The 23,516-nt window shown below is 47.5% G+C and overlaps 1 protein-coding gene across 2 annotated transcripts in view; it reads right to left on the reverse strand.

The window, feature by feature from the left end:
* TMEM243 (transmembrane protein 243) overlaps positions 1-23,516 on the reverse strand; it is a 156,469-nt gene that overhangs the window by 126,595 nt on the left and 6,358 nt on the right. For both annotated transcript variants that reach the window (XM_085652916.1, XM_085652917.1), the window contains exon 2: positions 7,357-7,630. In XM_085652916.1, the coding sequence (XP_085509042.1) occupies positions 7,357-7,461 (105 nt within the window). In that variant the 5' untranslated portion in view covers positions 7,462-7,630. The remainder of the gene's footprint in view (positions 1-7,356; positions 7,631-23,516) is intronic.

Consider the following 23,516-nt stretch of genomic DNA (forward strand, 5'->3'; position numbering starts at 1 on the left):
GTGATGAAGACCCCTGATGGTTGAAACGTGTTGCTGAATTAACTTGGAGGAGTTTAAACTGAACGTTGAGTGCGGGCTTTCTTTCTGTTGGGAAATTGACATAGTGTGCTCTGGAGATTATATATATTAGGAAACTTGGACATTTTTAGGTGAGGATAGATGTATCATTACCTTTCATGAATATGAATCCATACAAATTTTAACACTCACATGAAAATATATACAAAGAGCAAACAATTTTTTATCATTGATGGGGATATTATCATATGCAATAATGCCTTAAAGCTTAACCCACCATTTGGCTAGAATTAAAATAGGTTTACTGGACCTTTGGAAACATGAAAATGCACTTCTCTTAAACGGTGATCTGGACACTGAAGGAGTGACCTCAAATTCTCACCAGCTTGAAAGGAAAAACAGTCAGTTTGGTATCTTAAAACTATTCAGTCAGTATTGGCTGATAATTCTGAAGTTTAGTGTGCAATAACCGGTTCTGTGATACAATAAGCTTTAAGAACCAAGCACACATGTTGGAAATCTATCCTAATTTAGATCCAAGACCAACATAGTGATGTAAATGCAGGACTAACAAGTTTGCATCTCCTAAGGCCAAATAACATATGATGTGAATGCTTGATGGCTCATGGTGGAGCCTTAAATATATATTGTTCAAGAACTCTAGGTAAGAGCGTATGAATGAGTTAATCTCAAAAACGAAGCTCTGGAAGCCAAGATAGCATTGAGGTAAGAGGGAGTCCCGCAAGTGCTTCCTTGCAACTTCTGGCCTTGGCCCTAAACCAATCTAAATACAAAGTAAACGTCTGCCTTTGGCACGCAGGGTATACAAGCACATAATGCCTGCTTTCCCAGGACTGCTGCAAACAAGATTCTCAGCGTCTTGGGGATAAAGAACAGTATTATAGTTACTATGAAGGATTATGGCCATTGTTACAGTGCTACAGCATATGGAGAGATAAAGATGCTGGTGATATCTGTAGGCTGATGCCAGGATGAGAGCTGAAAAACGAGTTATGTAAGAATGGTCACTCATAGCAGTGATCTTTTTGGGTAGCGCTGGAGCAGCAATTACGAACAGACATGGTACAGGAGCTGGGAACTCGCAGCACAAATTGCTATTATCTTTGCAGCAGTGTTGGCAGTTATTCCGTATTGAAGGAAGGGAGACTGATACAGAAACATTTAGCTCAATTTGCAGAGAGAACCAGTTAACTGGTTACTGGACCCAAAGCAAAGGACTACCTTACCTAGAGAATGCACTCAATTGTGGAGACCGGGATTTCATCAGATCACAGACAGTGGTTCAAGTAAAGAAATGTTGACACGCCGTTTACTAAGCTTGAAAACAACTACATTTCTTTTATTCAAACTAGAAACAGTCATCTGCTGAAGTGAGCTTGTCCTACCTGCTGGAGTCTAAGAAGAATGTTCTAGAAACACAAAATGTAATACTGGATGTAGGACCGGGGGTCACCAGGCCCTATGGGGGTAACGTGGCGCGAGCAGGTAGGCACCCAAAGGTTTACGTGTAAAGTGACCAGACAGCACACACATCCACTGAGACAGGAAACGCACGCAATAATTGGCACCACACCAGTAGGTTGATTAAAACCAAACCACTTTATCTAGATCAACATTGGGATCAAAGCATTTCATTAGAAGTATCACTCTGCCATTTCATTAAGAAGGAATCTGGCATTTCATTAAGAAGGAATCTGGCATTTCATTAAAATATCAAACCTGGCGATCCATTAGAGCGTTTACCAGAGCATGTGATCGACGCGCTGTGCATGACCATTCATTTGAGCATTACACCTTACTTTTCGTGGAAGCGCTACACTGGGCAATTCCTTAGTGCGTTAAACATTGTAGGGCAGGGGAGTGCTAAACCTTACACATCCGTGCAGCGCTACACATTGCATCTCTTTGACGCGCTGAACATTACATCTCTGGAGCGCTAAACATTGTATGACCCTGAAGCGCTAAACATTGTAGGACACTGAAGCGCTAAACATTGTAGGGCACTGAAGCGCTAAACATTATAGGACACTGAAGCGCTAAACATTATAGGACACTGAAGCGTTAAACATCGTAGAGCACTGAAACGCTAAACATTACTGTCACATTTGAGCCCGGGGCCCCACATCTACTCGGAGCCTTAAGTCAGGGCCTGGGATCGGAGTCTATTAGGCAGAATCCCGTCGGCCAGGGGTACACCGGCTGGGTGGCTCCAGGCCTAACGAGGCCTTCGCTGTGTTCCGGCGACTTTCCCTGCCCTGGGGGCCGCGTTAGATCGGCTGCAACGGCAGCGACGGGGCTTCTCCGCGGGCCCCGGTGATAGCGGGGACAATCTTTCCGGCCCGGGCCGCAGCGGTGAGTGCTTTTCAGGTCCCCCTCAGCGGGGGGGTGGAAATTAAGGGTTGGCCTGCAGCTTGAGGGTGGCGATTGGTTTGGCGCCCAGCGCCCCCTTTCTCCCCCAGAGACGCCCCAGCTCGGGGCAGGTAGGCTGGGAGGTAGAGGGGCAGAACAAGCTAGGGAGTGGCCCAGGTTAAGTCAGGGAGCGCAGGAGTGGCACAGCGCAGGTACCTGGTCGATCCCCCAGCAGTTCTGTGGTAAGTTTCTGTGGTAAGTTTCTGTAGTCCTCTTGGCGCTTGTTGGTTCTGGCGCCCTTAGTAGTTTTGTTCCTTGGGGTAGATTGAGTTGGTGACTGAAGGGAGTTCTCAGTCAGGCTTAAAAGGCTGGCCCTGGGCTGGGTTCCCCTCCCGCTGGGCCAGATCAGTGGGCTAGCTCAGGATCCCTCACTCAACTTAAAAGGCAGCACCTAAGCCCTGTCACTTTCAGTGGCATAGGTCCCCGACTAGGCCCTACCGCCTAAAACTCCTGCGTGGGTTCTCCCAGGTCTGCGTCGCCCCAACTGACTAAAAATGTTCCCTCCTTTCCTTAAATATCCCTAGGTCAGGTGACCACTCTCTAAGGCGGCAAAAGTAAACCCCACCCTTCTTCTAGAAGGTTCCAGCAAGTTCCAGGAGCTTCCCCACTCTAGCTATAGGAGAAAAAAGGCGGGCTGGTGTCGCAACAATGTTGTAGGGTCCCAGCCAGCTCGTGGCAACTAGGGTGCTACTAAAAAGGCCACTCCGCAGTAGCAGGGGCCTGTGGCAGCCATATTGGGGGAAGAGAGCACCTGCACCGTAACACTGATTAGCAATGGAAAGGCGCTCAGAGACCTAAGGCCAACGAAAAAGAGGGTGGAAAAAATGAGGCAAGGGCAAAAATAGAGGGAAAGACCACCCTAGGGCTGACAGGTCTAACACTGGACTACAGACACAAAGACCTAGTCAAATAAACAAAGTCTGGGTGCTCACTTTGAGAAGATTAATGAGGATTGTCCAGAGGCAAAAACTTAGCCTGAGGTTTGGCAAGTACCGAAGGGGAATTCATGAGTTAGAAAAGTAGCGAGCTCTCACTGAGCCCAGCCTCCCTCAGCCCTCAAAGGTGAGTTGGGAAGTGCGGGGGGAAGGTAATTAATAGTATTTCCAGTACAGTGGGTGGTCTCCTAGGGAATGACCGCACTGGAGTAGGGGAGCACTTCAAACACTGCACCTCTACTAACCAAGCATTTGAAGATTTTACTGCAATGTTACACTTGACAAGGACGAAAGCACAACCAATCGCTGTTCTGCAGCATTTTAATATCAGGCCTGATCAGTAAAATGATCAAGGAGAGTCCTACTTTCTACATTACGTGAAGATTGTATGGTGCAGACAATGGATAGAAGCTCCTGCTCACAAGAAAGACAACATTTCAGACTGGTTTTAAAGTTTTTGATAACAGCCATCCACTGAATCTTCTCATCCAGCATTTTAACCAGACTAACCATATTGTCTTGTGTGTGTTCATGCAACATCGTATTTATCCATGCAGTGGGGGAGGGTGGATCTAGGAAATTGTAGTAGAGAGATACAAGCAAACTGACTTATCCAGCCATTGAACCATACAGACCTACTACTATCATATTGTTCCCTGATACAAGTGAAAAATTGGCTGGTATTATTTAACTTAGGGCTAGGGTCTATTATTATTTCGACCCTTTAAAGAAGGATATGTTGCACAAAAATGTAGACGCTTGCAGAAGTGGTATCAAATTATATCAAACAGAATTAAATGCCAACTATGGGCCACTAATAACAAAATGGAAGAGAACTAGACGAGAGACATCAAGAGATAGTAAATTCCATATGGAAAGTTTATAGTCAGGAAATGTAATCCAACAACAACTTTTACTATAGTATTTGGCTCCTAGAGACTGGGATCTGTATCAAGGAGCTCTTCAACAGTTACAGGTAAATAACCACATTCATATCAATGATCAAGCACTCGTACCTGTCACAGGAATATATATTATCTCGGGTGATCGAAGAGCTCTTTAATCTCAAAGTAACACATAATAGAGAGAGTACTGTTGTAGAACTGAGTGAAAGGTGTTTGTCCTTGGACAATGAGTCTGTTGAAAGTTCTCAATCTAAAATTTCACCCTTTGAACCTTCCATTCCATCCCCCCGTTTTCTTATTGGCACTGATAACTTAGGGTAAAATAGAAAAAAAGAAATATCAGAAAAATGTGATTGTCGCTCAACACGCAGGTTACTTCTCCACACCAGTAAGGAGGTTAGCTATGGCATCTCTCCTCTATCGGCATAGATCAATATTAATACCCTGATGCATATAAAGGTCCTGAAGTGTCTGAAACAAGTGTGTATTGCTCCACTACTTACTAAAACAACATCTATTGTGTCAATTGGATCTTGCTAGCTATAGACCTATAGCAGGAACCCCCGTTCTCAAACACCTGGAGGATTAACAATCTTTTGGAAGAGTGGCAATTCAGCTTTAAGAATGGCAAACAATTGAAACTAGGTCCATGTAGTGAGACTACTGAACATTGTTCCGTACTACTGGCACAGCTTCAGATCTTGTCCATTTAGAACACCAAAGCTTGCAACATTTAGAACAAAGCCTGCAAAGTATCCAAAGTTCCCCTTACCTATCTCCGGTGTTTTGAGTCCTTTCACAAGAATCAGACCTCTCAAGTAGTCCAGGATGGAGTATCGGTGTTGGAAAATCCCAAGGGTTCACCATCACCTACATTGCTCAATGTTCAAATTAAGCCTTTATAGAATGTATTGTTTACAAATGGGTCCGGGTCCACATATATGCTAGTTATGCTCAGCAGCCGCATTCTTAACCGCAATTTAAGGCAGACCCTGGCACAAAATTATGCCAGATAAACAGAATTCAGAAATAGATATGAGAAAACTGGTTAGGAGTCAAAACTAACAAAACTGCGTATTGTCAGTAAACTGGGCAGATCCCACAACCAATGGAGTTCAGTGGATATTAAGAAAAATCCTTGCTGGAAAATGTAAACCCTTGGAGGTGTGTTTGAAAGCGATCTCAGTAGAGACGTTTAAGTCAACTGCTTGACTAAGACCTGTTACAAAACTACACTGCAGAGGAGTAGACCACCACACTAGCTGGAACCATAACTGGCTGTAGACTAGTTGACTGTGGCAACCAATTTGTAGGTGCTACCAAACAGATCACAATTTTATGACAGACTTGATGAATATGTTCACCCTGTTACTTGGAGATCCTTGTCAAAGGATTATCAATCTCAGCTGAGTTTACAAGCCCCACTCAGATGAAACACAGGCACGCCGCGGGACAGACCTTCTATCAAGTGAGTGTCACCATGAAAGAGAGGAGATGAAGCAGACTGACAACGGTCCAGGTTTGACTGAGATGTAACTTGAGACTCAAGAAACTGGCATGGAGGTGAAAGGAGCAAGTAAGGAGAACTGAGCTGGATGATCCGAGTCATCTGAGGTGAAAACTCAAGAGTCTGAATATGAGCAGAAAAGATTAACATGTTGAAGCTGGTGACCTCAAAAATAGTGGATGTTTGTTTGGTGTGGCAACCACTGTTGGAAGAAGTGTCTCAATGAAAAGACAAGGTTCTATGAAGAGATTCAACAGAGAGGAGTAGGTACAAGATGAACCAAGACAGGCAAAAAAACTAAAATTTGAATTTAAGAAGAGGAATAGAAATGCACCCCAGTATGCGGCCAGAGGGAACACAAAATGGCAGCACGATGGAGTGAAGTAACTCAGCCAATTACTCCAAGTTACGCATTGGATACTGCACCTACTGCATGGCAAACAGTGGAAGTTTTTGGGAGTGGAAGAACCCCAAAAGAACCAGACTGAACTGTGGGCCCCTCCAGCACCCCGTTCCTACGCCTCCTCTATCCCAACCCCCGGAGGACCAATCTGGTCTCACTGCACACTTGAATTCCTCTTAGCATATATGGTGAATGTTTTCAACTAGTTAATGTCATTTGCTAACATTAGAGCTGGGCAGACGGCCTAGGAACCAATTCCCACTTTCAGTCCCCACTGTTACCCATCCCCTACTCTTTGGTTAAGTCTTCTCTCCCTCATTACATTCTGCTCCTTTACCATCCTCCCTCTTAGTTACGTAGCCCCGTTTGCAGGTCTGGGGCTGCAAGAAGACACAGCAGAGCAAACAACTGGTCTTATTGAAAGGGAAGGGGTCCAAATAAAATGTATTTTTAGGAACATTGACTGAACAGGAGGACTACAAGATGAGCATCATATGTTGATGGGAGTTGTTGCTTTAAGTTTTATGCTTAGAGTCCGGCACTAAAATACACCATTCGGGTTGATGTACAGCATGAAAATAAAGATTAAAATCAAAAACAAATAAAAAGTTGGGTTGTCAGCACACTGGAAATGTAAAACTCTGAATAACTCACCCCTGGTATAAAATTCAAAACACTAGCGGACAAAAGTCAACAGACCAGGCACATTAACAAGAATATTTGAGCGGTTTAGTGCGGTTTTCAAAGTAGATACTGCTAAAAGCAAATGACTATATTATCTTAAATTAACAGATAAATTCATACGGGAACAGCATTATACAATCAGTTAATCATACTGTACTTTTAAAGTAAGATTTGAAGTGTCAAGCTGTAAAAGCTAAACCAGAGGATGAAGATTACAATACAGGCTGTTAATTTTCACAAATGTTGTTTTACAAAACCTTGCTGACTCCATCAGTAAACAAACTGCTCTCCTCACAATGCCACCAAGAAATCTATTCTCATTATGAGGATTGTGAAGACTTTAAGATGAATTTGGATCACGTGCAAGAACAATCCATGAATAAAACATTAAATGGTTAATGAAAACTATGCAAGTAAAGGTAGCAAAGCTTTATATAAAAGAATAATAACAAAAACAAAGTGAATAACTCTCACCCTTGCTGACGTTTCACCAAACAAGGGTCTGTTGTCGAGTCCCCCGGTGCCATAGGTCCTCGTCGTATAGTCCTCCATTATAAAAGGTACAGTTTCTGTATTCATGTAAGTGGCAAGGTGAGGAGATGCATTGATCACCCTTGAACCACAAGGTTCAGAAGCTTATTATTCTTGAAGCAACCACATTCCTGCAGCGATTGCAAGTACCGTTTGCCCTGTACCCAGGAGCTGGGGTTTCAAGGCTGCCACTTTAGTCTTCATCTGAAGAGGATTTCTGTGGATGAATACAAAACGTAACAGTGAGCACTTTGGCTTTAAGAAACAACCATGAATGACTACATTGTCAGTTTATTGGCTATTTATCAGACTAACAGCCTTAACTTAAACAAAATGTATATTGTAGTACTCTGGATCAATGTACGTTTCATTCTTGCTAATAATCCACATCTGAAGTCCACCTAAACAATTGTTCAATGTTGCTACACACGCTGTATCACAAGAGGGTTGGTGTGGTGTCAGTTATATAGAAATAAACGATATCTGTAATGCGTACTTTTGTGAAGGATACAAAATAAAGTGCAAACAATGGGTGGACTAGTCAGACATTTCTTACTATGGAATTCTATGTAACATTCCAGAGAGAATTAAGTGTTTTAATAGGTCACATATTTCGCTTCGAGTTAAGCTCATCAAAATCAAAAATATGTTATTACTAATAGGGAAACTCCTCACATCTAAGACATTATAAGGAACTTTGCCGTTTTCACTGCTAAATAGCGGGCTTCAAAAAACAAATGTCCGTAAGAAACAGTGTGCACATAGGAGCATCAGAGATTTCGGTTATCAGACAAAGAAATTAAAGAATTTAAACAGAGAGCTCAAAATTATCATTTCACTTATTCAGGATCCAAAACTAAAACTTTTTTTTACCCAAAGGCATGCTTGAATAGTCAGGTTCTACAAAGTGAAAACGTGGTAAGCACCGCATTTGTAAGAAGTATGCACATCAGACCTAAAGTATGGTATATGCGTTTTAACCGGAGAGGGCAGCACAGGCTTTTCACAGCAGTTCAGTTAGTAAATGTGTTGGTATGACGTAGGTACTATTCAAGCAGCGGCGGCTCCTCCACTAAGGTGGAGTGGCCGCCCCACTGATCTATGAGCATTGCAAAATGGAAAAATAAAATGATAACTCAATGTTATCATTTTATTTTTCCAAACTGAGGCACTTTTATGGGGCGGGCCTGTCATCACAGCCAGCAGGGGGGAGGAGTGGTGGGCACTTAAGTGTGAATGACTGTTTGGCCGGCCATCTTGGGCCAGCCAAAGTCATGCGTACTTAACATGTTCTCCACCTGGCTGTATTGCACAGCCTGGGTGGAGAACATGCACAGGCTCACAGTCCCCGTGTGAGCCCTGAACCACAGCGCTCAGACCAATCACAACGCCAATATCATGCTGGTGACAGCAACATCATGATTGGAGAGGGGAGCCTGTATGCTTCCGTGCGTTGTGGACAGAATGACGGAGGAGAGGCTGCGGCCGCTGTTCGGAAGGTGTGTCTTCTTTACTTTTTCTAACCCTCCCTCTCACCCCTGCTACTGTCCCTAGCAGCCGTCACTGTGTTCGAGTAGTATTTGATGAGGATATGACGCGTAGTTATACTTCTGCCGTCATCTAGGTGTACTGGAAAACGTTTTTAATGTTTGTGAACGGATTCTTCAGCACACCCACTTATTTAGAGGTGCATGGTATTACTGCATTATTTAAACGCATCAAGGAAAACACAAACCACCAGCAAAATGCTGGTGAAAACTACTCCACTGAAAAAGCAAAAGTAACATGATAAAATGTGAACAACCTATTATTTCATATTCCTGTGCATTAGACTCTAAATAAGGGATAACACTGCACTTCTCAGTGGCGATAACGATTAAGTAGGAACCTGCCAAGAAGGGCATTAGTGCAAGGCAGTCCCCCAGTACACTCTAAAATCACACTGATAAAAACAGGAGGAATGTGCGTACTTTAAGGATTGCGGTGAGTGCAGTAGCAAAGACTAGCCTAACTACAGTTCAATTACCATGGTCTCCTTTAATTTAGGCATTCGACTGCTAGCTTCTCACTAATAAGAATGGTGGAACCTGAAAGATTTTGGAGTAAACGTGAACGACTATACATTCTGTGATCTACTTATTGGAAGCATGGGAGTGACAGGATTAAAGAAATAATCAGTGGTGTGTAATGGTTTGTTACACAATAAGCGACAGGTGGGTTCAACAAACTTCCTAGCCTAAGAAGGATTCATCAGATTCACACCATTATTTACTGTAGGCAAATTAACTCACACTGCTTATCCCCATGCTACTTTGACATTTTATTTTCTGTGTGTTCTGAAATACGTGCTGTGAAAAGAATAGCCTTCTTCTGTTAGCACAGTGCTTAGCAATCGGTAAATTCAGTGACAAGTGAAAAGGAGTGTGGGAACACCTTCCATGCCCATTGTAAAGCCTAAACACACTAGTCAGTCTGAGGTTTGATTGAGGATCGCAATCTTATCAGCCGAATCTTTGAGACGTACCTTTTTTTAGGTTCTGTGTATTTACAGCCAAACACACTTGCCTGTAATGAGTGTCTACAGTGAACATCTGTATTTTCATTCTGTCCCTAGGTCCCAAAGACTCTGTGAGCTGCTTTCCAACTACTATAACCGTATTTATGGCTGACTTGCTTCCAAATAGTAAACAACCATTTTCTTGAAAATCCCTTGGGGATCCTGCTCCACACCGGACTTGGATGGTAACAGTGAAGTGAGATGATGTGACTAGAGACTACAGGAATCCATCAACGGACGAAAAAACATGCTGAGCAATCCCTCAACAAGTCCATATGTATAAACTTAAAGAAGCTCACAGTTATTCCTTTCTAGCCCTGTCATTACCACCTCTAAGCAGAAAAATGTTTCAAGGAGCTAAGAGCATGGGATCTTCATCGCAAAGATACAATGGGGCTTATACACATTTATTTTCAACTGTAATCATGAGCTTATTGCCTCATTTATGCTTGCCAGCAATTCACAAAGGATTACTGGCAAGCATAAAAATTTCTCTGCCATTTTGTGGAGAAATGTGCAGTAGTAACGCTTACTCAAGATGTTGGGAAGTAGGCGTTTCAAGGCGTAGGTGTGCCCAAGGCATTTGGGAACAATGACAAACGTTTGTGGGCACTCTCCATACTTCGACTCAACCTTACTCCAACCTGGAAATGGTCAGACATTTACTCCAGCCAGGTTTGGAAGGGGACTGATCACCCCCACATTTGATGATGATGTTGAGAAGGAGCGTTCACCAAAGGAAATCATATTTTACCAAAGGAGAATAAAAACGTGCATTTGCACAAGAGGCTCTATTCTCTCTGTGTGGAATTTTATGTGATGTAGAGTTACGCACTGGTGGGGGGGGGGGGGGGGGGTACAGGACCCTGCGGAACCTGTCACATGAGTTTTTCATTAGCAAGCTTGGAGACCTGCGCCTCGCACATCTTTCTAGGAGTACTACCATGAATGTTTGTGAAGACTAAATGAAACATAAAAATACACCAAAATGGAGATGTCATTCTCCGCCTGTATTTATAATTTTTTTCTGAGTAGAGATCACTGTTGGGTAGTGACTGTAATGCTGGCATGTTACGGAGTTTATTTCCATTGATCCCAGGTGGGCAACTGTACAGCATCAAGGTCACAGTCGAGGGTTTGAGGCTTAGATGGAGGCAGATCGAACTTTATTTTCAAGTGAAGCACACTTACGTTTGTAATTTCACTGATTCGTGCAAATAGGACTATTGTCTATCTAGAATAACAAATTAGTATGTTTAACAGGTACTCTGTGCACCAGTGGCGGCTGCTGACTTTGGGAGTTGGGCTGCGCTATTCCAAGTACCCTGGATTATTTAATATCAAATATGTGGATCCAGATAGCACATAAAAGCTCTATATGCCACCTGGATCTATATTTGTGATATTAAATAATTGCAATAGACACCATGCTGAAAGCCGACTGTTTTCCCGGTGCCTAGAGGTCATGCTCTGACCGTCGCTTACATGAGGGTCAATCAAGCAGGAGCCAAGCACTTAAAACAGGCACTTGTCTGAGGCTGCGAAATCAATAATTGCAGTCTACCCTACCCTCTCTCAAGTCATCACAGAGTGGGGTGTTGTTAGTAAAAAATCCATGCCTACACTGTGACGAGTTGGGAAAGGGTGGGGTTACAGCGAGTGCATGGGGGCTGCCTATGTAACAAGCAGAGCAAGGTGAGCATGCGATTTGACGTGGAGGAGAATCAGTATCAAAAGCCTTGGTAGTCTCCAATTAAAATAAGGATGCAGGGGGCGTGGCCAAGATGGCGGAGCGGTAGGACGCGTCTTCTCCTGCTCCTGCCCGCCGTCCACCCGGAGTGGCACCGCGCGGCCCGTGAGGCGTGCAAATCGCTCACCTAGACTTGGGCCCTGGGCCGGTGGGGAGCCTCCGGCGCTCAGGAGACGGACAGAGGGCCAGAGACCCGGCGGCGCCGAGCGGAGCTAGCACCAGCCTCCCCGGCGTTGGGAGGCCTCAGCATAGCGGTGGGCCCTGCTGGGCGGAGCCGAGGCCAGCGTCGGAGCTCGCGGCTGCGGCTCTACCTCTCGGCGGGGCTGCCCGTGGGGGCCCCAGCAGCGCGGGCACCTGTGGCGTGCTGCCCGGCCCGGGGATCGCCGGACTGTGCGGCGAAGCACTCAGCCGGCCTGCGGCGACAGCGGAGACCGCTGGATGGAGGAGGGGCGCACTGGCCCAAACGAAAGCGGAGGTGAGCGCGCCTACTGCGGCAGACCCTCGGACCCTTGAAAGGGCTCCCCTGATGCTACGAGACGACGGCTTTGGGGTCTGAGGAGGCTCTGGGAGCGGCGCAGGCTCAGCGCGACTGCCGAGATCAAAGCGAGGAGATCGGGACCGGAGGAGCGGCGAGACCGGCCCTGCAACGTGGTGCTGGCAGCGCAGCGGAGGTGGCGACCGTTGGAGCTTGGGTGAGCTGGGGCCGTGGCGCGGGGACGCATCGGCTGCAGGAGAGGGGAAACCACGGGAGGGGGGAGCGGAGACTGAGAGGCCAGGCTGGTGGCGCCGGCTGCGACGAGCACACCCGGCAGGAGACACAGTCGGGGCAGGGCTCGGACAGAGGAGGCCACCGGGGTGCGGCGCCCCGGGACTCGCCGGACGGGGGCGCCCGTGCTCACGTGCGCCTTAATGCCCAGAGGATCGGCCGCTGCAGCCGGGCGGCGGGGTAAAGCGGCCGCATAGTGGAGGGGGACTTTCTGGGACACTGTGGTGGATTGCACTCAGCGACCGGCCTGGCGCTGGACTTGGCTGAGGTGGGTCCCGCTGCTGGGGGTCTGCGCGCGCGCGGCTCAGCCCCTGGGGGCGCCCCGGCGGGGACCCCCCCCGCGCGCTCCTCCTGACGACGGCTTGGATTGTGGACCCCGGAGAGGCGACGGAGGAGGGGAGCATGTCCAAGACCCGACCCCCCAAGGGGAAACCTACGAAGGACATTTTCGGCCGGCCTCAGTCGCCCGCAATGATGGCCGGCGCGACACCTGCCGTTGCGCCTGCCGGGCTTCCCTCAGGCTCCGGAGAGGAGCCCATCACGAAGGCATTTTTGGAGTCTCTGTTCCTCACCCTACGCGAAGATATCCAATCTGTGAAAGCAGAATTTGCGGCTGAGCTCAAGGACCTACGCAAAGATGTAGATGGCGTGGGAGAACGTGTGGCCACCCTTGAGGAGAAAAGCGACGTGGCAGTAAACGACACAGCTCTGCTTCAACAGGAAGTCCTTAGATTGCGGGATCAGAACATGGACATTCAACTGCATCTGGAGGACCTCGAAAACCGGTCCCGAAGACACAATATCAGAATTAGGGGGGTCAAGACCACAGACGACACCAGGGATCTGCTGGCTTTCACCGCGGCTCTCTTCCGGCACGTCCTGGGGAGCGGCCCGGACACTGACGTAGTCCTCGACAGAGCTCATAGGGTGGGCCCCCCGCGGGGCGCCAACGCTCCACCGGCGGATATCTTGGTGTGTGTACAGGACTTTAAAACCAAGGAGTTGATTCTGGCCAAGGCCCGAACCCTTCATCCCATTTCCTTCCAGGGCCATGCCCCAGTCCTCTATCAGGACCTGGCCTTGATCACCCTCCAGAGGTGCCGGCAGTTCCGCCCCGTCACGGAGCACCTCCGACAGCGGGGGATCACGTACTCATGGGGGCACCCCTTCCGCCTCATATTTCGTCACGAAGGGCGGCTCCACCAGATGCGCTCCCTGATGGAGGCGTGCCGACTGCTGGGCCTGGCGTCGCCGGAAGATGCGGATGGTGACGGTGGGGAGGCATCGGGCCCAGAGCTTCCTTCATCCGGTTGGCAGAGACAGTCTAGACGGCGGCGTTCCCACAGGCCGGACCATTCGGAGATCAAACTGAGTCAGCGGGCGGCGCTGACCGCTGCGACGGAGGCGCTTGCTGGAAGCGACCACACGGCCACGAGTAGCTAGAGTGCGCCTTCGGCGAGAGCTCCTGTTCAGCTTCTGTGCTGGTGCTGGGTGGGCGGCGGGGGGGGGGGGGGGGGTGGAGTGTGCTCCTCCAGAGGCTACGAGATGGACCCCTGTTCACTGACTGACCAGTTGTCCTGGGACAACGGACTAGATCTCTTGTTGCATTTTGGTTGTTGGTTCTTTAGGTTGTTGGGGAGGATTCTCCCTCTTAATTTTGTTGGGGTTGAGTTGGGAACTGCTACGCTCGTCTGTCCTCCTCCCCTCCATAGCCGGGTGTCCTTCCAGTCCTACGCGGTATCCTAGATGTCTCGGTGTAGTAATCCAGCTTAGGCGCTGCGCGCTACGCTTTGGAGTGCCTCCCCCTCACACATCGAATGCCCCAGAAACCACTTAACATCCTGACCCTTAATGTGCGGGGTCTTAACAATCCGATTAAGCGCAGAGGCGGTCCTTTCTTTCCTGGAACACTCAGCCGCAGACATATGCCTCTTACAGGAAACACACCTCACCTCCAAAGATCACCACAGAATGAAATTGCGTGCCTTCCACACACAACTCTTTTCCTCGCACCCCACTAAAACAGCCGGAGTAGCTATCCTAGTGTCTCGCTCTTTACCGGGTAGGGTCCTGCAGAAGGAGGCTGAGATAAGGGGCAGACTACTTGCATATCAGTTCCTGGTTGCGGGGATCTCCCTCATAGTTGGTTCGGTTTATGCCCCTAATGAAGGTCAGGATTCATTCCTCCACACTGCTCTCACTGAGGCCACAGCTAACACAGAACGACGTCTGCTGCTGGGGGGGGATCTGAATTTAGTTTTCGACAACATATGCGATCGATCGGCGCAGCGTACGTCCCAGGTGGGAGCTCTCTCCCGGTCGGGAAGGGCCCGCCTCGACGAGTTGGGGCTGGTGGACCTCTGGCGCCATTTTCACCCCCGCAGCCGAGCATACACACATTTTTCGGGAGCACACAAAACATATGCCAGGCTTGACTATTTCCTTAGCTCCCTACCGTTGCAGGCGCTCGCGACGGGCGCAGAGATCCTCACTGCGTCCCTTTCAGATCACTCCCCGGTGGTGGCCACCCTCCAGCTCCCCCGGGCCCAGCCGCCTGTGCGGCACTGGCGACTCTGCGACTCGCTACTTCACCATGCGGCTACGGTCGAGCAAATCAAGAAGGCTATTGCCAACTACCTCACCCTTAACGCGAACCCGGACACGTCTCTGGCGACACAATGGACGGCCCTCAAAGCCGTCCTACGAGGAGAATTCATAGCTATCTCGACGGCCAGTAATAGGGAACGCAGCCGCAAACGGGCAGAGCTCACCCAGAGGGTGGCGGAGTTGGAGCAGATGCACCAGCGAACGGGTGCAGCCAGAGCCTGGCGGCGATTGTGTGTGGAGCGAAAGCAGCTAGCGACATTGGACCAGGACCGAGCCGAATACGCGGCCCTGCGGCTGCGCCAATCCCTCTACGTTGGCGGTGATAAATGCGGCCGTTTACTGGCCCACAGGTTGCGGGCGGCCAGACAGCAACAGGGAGTGCGGTCCATCCGCCGTGGTCCGGGGGGCGATCTCACGTCGGAGGATGGGGAAATTGCGGAGGCTTTCCGGGACTTTTATGCGACTCTATATGCAGGCGACTCCTTGGACCCGTCCCTCTGCTCTGCCTACCTAGATGCAGCGCAGTTACCGGCGCTTACCCCGGAGCAGGCTGGCCACCTTGATGGCGATATCGGGACGGAGGAGGTCATAGCGGCAATCTCGCGCCTAAAATTAGGCAAATCGCCTGGTCCGGATGGGTATTCGGCAGCCTTTTACAAAACCTTCTGCGCTCAGGTGGCTCCCTTGTTGAGAGACCTGTTTAACACCTTCTCCCAGGATGGCGCCATCCCGGCGGAGATGTTGGAGGCATCGGTTGTGGTCATTCCTAAGCCTGGGAAGGACGCGACAGTGTGTGGTGCATACAGGCCGATCTCCCTGCTCAACATTGACCTTAAACTATATACGAGTATCCTCGCAACGCGACTGGTCCATACATGCCCCAGCTCGTGGAACCGGATCAGGCAGGGTTCATACCGCAGAGACAGACGAATGACAATACCAAGAGGGTCCTCCACCTCATTGAAAAAGCGTCGCGCACAGACGGAGAATACATGTTATTGGCCATAGACGCCGAGAAGGCCTTCGACAGGGTGGCATGGCCATATCTTGAACAGGTACTGCGGAGGTTCGGCATGGGGGAGAAACTGCGCACGCGGATTCTGAACTGTTACCGGCTGCCCATGGCCTCGGTCAGGGTAAATGGCCAGACCTCCTCCCGGTTTCCCATTGGCAAGGGCACGAGGCAGGGATGTCCCCTTTCCCCCCTCCTCTTTGTGTTATATATGGAACCGCTAGCCCACCGGGTCAGGCACCACCCCCTTGTAAAGGGCATTAAATTTGGCGGGGATATACACACCATCAGCCTCTATGCCGACGATATTCTTTTGTCTCTCACCGATCCGGTCCAGTCGCTTCGAGCGCTCTTTATTGAACTTCATAGTTTTGGACAGGCGTCCGGTTTTAAAATTAACATGGGGAAATCGACGGCGCTTAATAGCTCCCTTACCCAACACACGCTTGCTAGACTACAGGAGGAGCACCCGATACAGTGGGTGGACTCCACGGTCCCCTACCTGGGAGTGCTGTTGGGCCCTACCATTCGAGACACAGTTACCGCTAATTATGATCGGCTCCGCGCGCACATCCGCGGGGAATTGGGACAATGGAAGCATCATACTCTTTCTTGGCTGGGCAGAATCGCGGCCACCAAAATGACCATTCTCCCCCAGATCCTATATCTTTTTCAGACGCTTCCTCTTCGCCCACCAGCTGGCTGGATCCAGCAGACACAGGCAGATCTGGCGCAATTCATTTGGCAGGGCCGTAAACCCAGATTTAAGCATGCCATAGCAATATTACCGCCCGACCGGGGAGGAGTGGGGGTCCCAGATTTGCAGCTTTATTTCTACGGTACTCAGCTCCGTTATCTGGTGGAGTGGAGCCGGTTGGAGTCTGAGAAGCATTGGTTGTTCCAAGACCAAGCGGTTGCGGCCACGACCCTGCAGGGGATTCCATTCCTACGTAAAGCGCACAGACCACCCAATCTATATGCTTCTCATATCACAGGTGCGACTTTGGAGGCGTGGGACCGCACCGCTGTCACACATGCTCTGACGACCTTTCCCTCCCCTTTGACGCCACTCTTTAACAACCCCGACTTCCGACCAGGTTTGTCAATCAAGGCCTTCGCACAATGGCGGCCTTCTCCGTGTCGATGCCTCGGACATATGTTCGACGAGGAGGGCATTCTCCCCTTCCCACAGGTTCGTACAGACTATGGCCTCCCTGAGACCGAGAGGCTTCCTTACCTCCAGCTCAGACACTGGGTCCTGCAACCCCAGGTGAAGTCCGGTGCCCGGCGCTCCCTCACCGCTTTTGAGAAATGGCTTATCACTAGATCATCTGATAAAAAAACTTATTTCTGATCTTTATAAGCATCTCCTAATCTCTACCACACACACACGTATAATGCGGGCCGGACACGCTGGGAACGCGAGATTGGCAGATCTCTCACCCACAAGGAGTGGGACGACATATATTACAGAGCCCGGCACTCAGCGCACCACGCAGGCCTTACCGAGACGATGACCAAGGTAGTCACCTATTGGTATTACACGCCGGAGCGCCTTCATCGTTTTGACCCCCGCCAGAGTGCTTTCTGTTGGAGGGGCTGTGGGGAGGTGGGTACGTTGGAGCATTTACTGTGGAGTTGTCCACATATTCGGCCGTACTGGGCCCAAATCCTGGATGACATAGATACTCAGTTGGACACACAGCTTCCCCGCTTCCCTGCCTATATACTGTTGGGCTTACCGAACCCACTGATGTACCCTCTTAAGTCCCGACGGGGGCGCCTGATCGCTATAGCCTTGGGGGCGGCCACACAGAACATACTGGCGCACTGGCGCTCTCCCTCACCCCCATCCGGCTTGGGTTGGCTGCATAGATTGTGGATGGTGCTGGGGATGGAAAAGCTTACTCTCACTCTTGCAGGCAGGGGCTCTGAATTCCCAGAGCTCTGGCGTCCCTTCCTCACGCTCCTCAGAACTGAATTCGGGGAATTAACCTGCCCTCGATATCTCAGACTGCTGCGGCTGGAAAATACTCAGATACCGCAGAAGGCCCTCCCAGGCAGTTCTGCTAGGCGGAGATGATCCATTGTGGGTACAGGCACTCCCCTTCCTTAGTGTGGTGTATAGGGGATGGACGAGACGGGGGTGGGGGGACATGTTTCGGGGGGGTTTTTGAATGTTGTTTTGTTACTTTTCATATTTTATTTTTTCCTTTGTCTTTCACCGAGACCTCGCTCCATGCTTTACCCTGGTAATGTGACTAATAGCGGCACTTGTGTCCGATCCATATTGTACTCAGGAGTCGAGATTTGATTTTCTTTTATGTTATATGTGAGAAATTAATAAAGAGAGTTAAACCATAAAATAAGGATGCAAAGAGATGGCTGCGCAATGTGGGAGTGGGTAACTTCTGTATAAAATCATCTTCAAACATTAAATTAAGATGCCCTTCCTAATAGACTTTCTAGAAGCAATCAAAGGCCATATGGAACACTGTCATTATTTTCATAGACAAATGTCTGGTACTGAAAACATATTCATTTAACAGGTGGTAAGGACGGCATCAGCATCCAAATAGGATTTCTTCAGAGTGTTGACAAAAAATATAAATGTGAACATTACACAAAATTCATGAAAATGAGCAATTAACAAAAATGTTTGTGCAAACAGAGTAAGGATGGCTTGTACTAAATACATTTTTAAATTCTCACAATGTATGGCAGGAAAAAAAAGAACATTCAGTCAGAAGTTCCTTTATATGGTTTCAAGAGCATATTTCATGGTGGTCGGTCACATGAAAGTAAAAGCCAGAATCCAAATAGCAACAGATAAATACACAAAAGAGGTGGGTGACCCACTGAAAGATCAAGCCAGATGATTGGCTCAGCTCGAGGTCCTTCGAGAACCCTACTCCCAAATCGAGCAAGAGCTGCCGACCGTCGAACATAATCAGATACACTCTTTTGCTCACAGAAGCATGTGCAGTGTATCTGTTTACAGAAGATCACATTGAGCAGCCACGAGTTTCAGACTGGACTGCGAGGAGTTTATCGAGGAATCTGTCGGACTCTTGGCAGCAGCATCACTCAACCAGGTTGTAGCAACGAGCCATCCACCCCTCAACATGAGAAGGAGACGACACAAGATTTATCTATTTATTTATTTTGATCTTTTTTTGTAGCGCGGACATGACCCTTGCGGGTATATCTGAGGGGAGCAGAAGAGTGCCCTTGCATAGCCTTGGCTCCTCTTCTCAGGTAAGCACTGAGCGAAAAGCTCTGCCAACGGCGTGCACTGTAGTACACTGAATTAAGTACGGCAACTGTGATCATGAGTGCTATTTGGGGAGGAAGGGATTCTTGAGTGAAGGCACTGCGTAAATATGGTGGTGTGGTCTGAGAAGTGGGTAAAAATAACACAATATTCTGCAGCTATTTGTTAGCTCTCACTTCTAGGGAATGCATTTAACACAAACAAATAAGATTAACAATACATAGACTTAAAGAAATCATTTGGAAATGCAGTCTTACATTATGGCATTTCAGTCACTTAATGTGATCATTGCATATGTTAGTTTGTGTAATCAGTCAGTCACAGAAATAAATCCTGTTTGGCACAGTAACATGCATATTTATAGTGCTATAATGTCCCAGTCTGTGACTGAAAACGATGTCAATATGCAAGTCAATCTTTTAAAATGTTATTACCCAAAGTATCATTTAATGATAACCTTAAGGTGCCTGTAGCTGAAAGGGTGCGGGGTCTTCTGAATTGTGAAGCCATGGAAGGGGCAGAAAATTAAAGAAGAAACAAACCTTCTCAGAAGGGTTCTTGCAACTGGAAATTAATGTAAACGTGTGCAGTTGGCTAATTAGCAGATCTAAAGGCTTCTTGTGGGCCATGATCTGCATAGCTGTAATTGAAGAAGTCATTTGAGACTTTATGGAGACAACGATGTATTCTTATAAGAGATACTGATGGGTGCTAGCAGCTGATTTTTGGGATGTGTTCTTCTAATGGAAACTTAGAACGAAGTTTTGCACCAGGTACAATCTGACTAAGTTTTACCAAAAATATATATTTTGAAAGCACAAAGAGCCTTATTTCGAATTTGGTGGTCTTCCTCTGGGACCACCACCGTGGCGGTCCAAGGAAGACCTCCAAGCCCGTAGTGAACCCACCTGCCAGATTATAAATTAAATCCAAGTCAGGCGGGTGGTGTGGCGGCGGTGGGTATGTTAGGCCTTTAGAAGAGAGTACACAGCACACCACCGACGAGAGAGCCTGCAGCACGTACGTACACCGTGTGGCATGCACCTTGTTCTGCATGCGACACAGTGCACGCACAAAGGTGCAATTGTAGCGGGGCACAACATGTGCCCCCCCCGCATGCAAGGGGGACTGTTAGGACCCCCTTACCTGCATTTCCACCACCCTTTTCATTGCGGGGTCCCCATCATGAAATGGGAGGTTCAAATGCAGGTCCTAATATACTCAGACAATCGGCACCGCCAGCATATTCAGCCCCTTTTCACACCGCCGAGGCACCCATCCTAGATTCCGGCAGGGACGGCGGTCTTGTGGTGGTCCCACTGGCCCCATCATAATGTGCCAATCGGACCGCCACCACGAGTGCGGTGGTCTCAAGACCGCCATACCCATAATAAGGCCTAGATCTTGTTGGTTATTTTCTAGCAGCCTCCCTACACAACGAATGACTCTAATCTTGGGGGGAGTGGACTTGACCAGACTTAGGCGCTTTAGTGGAGTCTAAAAGGTCTGTCTGAAGGTGGAGGGAGGAGTAGATGGGTGGAGCTGATGATAATTGGGTACTTAGAGGTGCAAATACAAGGATGGTGGAGCCATAAAGGTGTCTGGTCTGCTACCTGCTTCTCAGAATACAAAAAAACAGAAAATACCGGGGGGCGGGTGACTGCAAGACGCAGTCTGCGTATTCAGAGGACATGGACCCATCATGCAATGCATGTGTGACCTTCCACTCCTGGAACCACCACAACAAAACTTACAAGTGTTGTTGTTTTTGTATTTCATCAGCTCTGTCAGCACTCCATTTGCACCCTAAAGAGCCCAATTACCACCAGTGTCCCCTCTTCAGACAAACATTCTAGAAGGAGCTAATGCGCCTATGCCCAGTCCAGTTCACTCCCCACAGACCAGATGCCTTGGCTGAGAGGATGACTGATCAATTTCTTACAGGAATGCCTTGAAAAATGCACCATTTTACACCATTTGTTTTTACTTTTTCTTGTAGGAGAACCTTCCCTGGATCCCACTGGGATATTTTCTGTGTGCTTCATTCGCTCATTTCCATACCAAAGTTCTTTAATTGATCTAACGTCTCACCACTTTCACATTGTACCAGCCGCCACCGCTGTGCACATAAATGGATATTAATTAGGCTGCAATCAATGATTTCCACAGGCATCAACATTGTAATTTGAGGGGAAAAACACTACACCCCCCTTAAAATGTATAAAGGAAAAAATTACCAGAAACACCTGAAGATAAATTTTAAGCAGAACACACCGATTCTGCATATACTTTTTAATAGAAAAACTCAGAATTGGAGGCATTCACTGGTAAAAATGTCACCCCCATTCAGAGTACCGGTAATTGAGGCTCAAGAGACTAATACTCCAGAGTGGCAAAACTGGCAATAGTCAGGTGAACTTTATTTGTTTTAATGATATGTAGGATTATTTCCTAAAAATAGCTTTACATTTAGTTAAAATTTCGTCCACTTCTAAGAATTACTGTAATCATATGAATGTGGTTCTGGAGCAGTAATTAAGATAAGAACGTTTCCAGAACATGAACAAGACACCAACTGCGTACCCTTTTTGTAAGGAGATATCAATAGTTATAATTCACAGTTTTTCCTACAAACAATGCCGGTTTATTAAATTATACAGCCAATAAGTATTCATTCCCAAAATTAAAAACTAGTATTTCCAGGCTGTTCAAATGTGTCTGTATATCCAAAGTATTCCTTATCTTGTATGTTTTAGGACAGATGACAATATAATGCATTTATGCTCAAATGGCAGATGGGTGAGGATAGAAACGATGGAGGGTGGGGTTAAGTATTAGACTCATAAGTAGGGTGTTGTTATGCACTTTGACAATAATATTGAAGGTCATTGCTTCACCTGGCTTCATAAACAGTAGGCAGTCCCTGTGTTGATTTAAATAAGTAAACTGTTGGTTGTATACTAAAAGAAACTGGCTTTGACAAAACATAAATCGAAGACTCGTGTTCCACTTCTAGGGACAACATGAGCAAGAAGAAACACACTTATCTAGTCTGTCTCAGGTATCTGGACCAACACCCAAGACCTAGCAGTCTAAAGATAAGATCTGAGATAGAATGATGTCTGTTTGAATCTAATTGTAAACATCATTTCTGTATGACCATAGTCTTAGCATAACCGTAGAAAGGGCATCTGCCAGCGCGTTTACATAAGCACTATTCACAGAAACGAGATGTCCAAATGGTGGGATGGGGCTACTCTGCGCCAATATATCAAGGTGCAGAGAATCCTTAGGGGCTTGCGCTCCCAAATAATACCCACATACGATGATTTGGATGTTGACTTATTAACTGCATGGGAATTAGAACTAACCAACAACTCAAACAATGGGAATATTCATTGAGAATTGCGATCGTAAAGCAGGCAAATTCCAGACTGAAATAGAAATATTAGAAGCAGAAATTAAAACCCTGAATCTACCAGAAGCAACTGAAAAGAATTATGTAATTCTAAACGAGGTACTACAACGTCATCTAGCAGAGATCAAACTAAGAAAAAACAAAAAACTAAAGAGGGATGAACAACACTACCTTAATGGTAGGATCTTTAGGTTCGCCAGACAATACGATGAATTAGTAAAAAAAGACAAACAGAATAAACCCAAGGAAGGGGTTTCAATTAGCTCCAGCTCCACATCCTTAGATACACCAGCAGCCAGTGGAGGAGAATCAGATAGACGGGAGGACTCTACAGATACAGCTAACAGTGAGAACCGTTTTTTACGGGAGGTACAGCGCATCAAACGGGGAAACAGAGAACAGAACAGGCGCCCGGACACAGACCCAAAACCAGGAGGGGAAAAAGAGGGAACAACAGGAGAAGACAGGCCTGGCATGAGAACGCACTCTTGGAATCTGAGGAAGTGAATGATGTAAATGTAATTAATTTTTCTACTAAGAACTTGACCAATAATGATCTATCACTGTTGTCAAAAGGACTTGGATTTTGCCCAAAGAATGATGGGGATATATGTGAGTTCAAAATAGATCTGTTTAAGTTTATTAGACGGATAAAAATTAAGAAACACTTTGAGATGTGCAAAGACATGAATAAATTACCTCAACGGCAGCAACCACTA

The sequence above is a fragment of the Triturus cristatus genome, chromosome 4_1 (assembly GCF_964204655.1).
Source record: "Triturus cristatus chromosome 4_1, aTriCri1.1, whole genome shotgun sequence".
NCBI classification, from domain to species: Eukaryota; Metazoa; Chordata; class Amphibia; order Caudata; family Salamandridae; genus Triturus; species Triturus cristatus.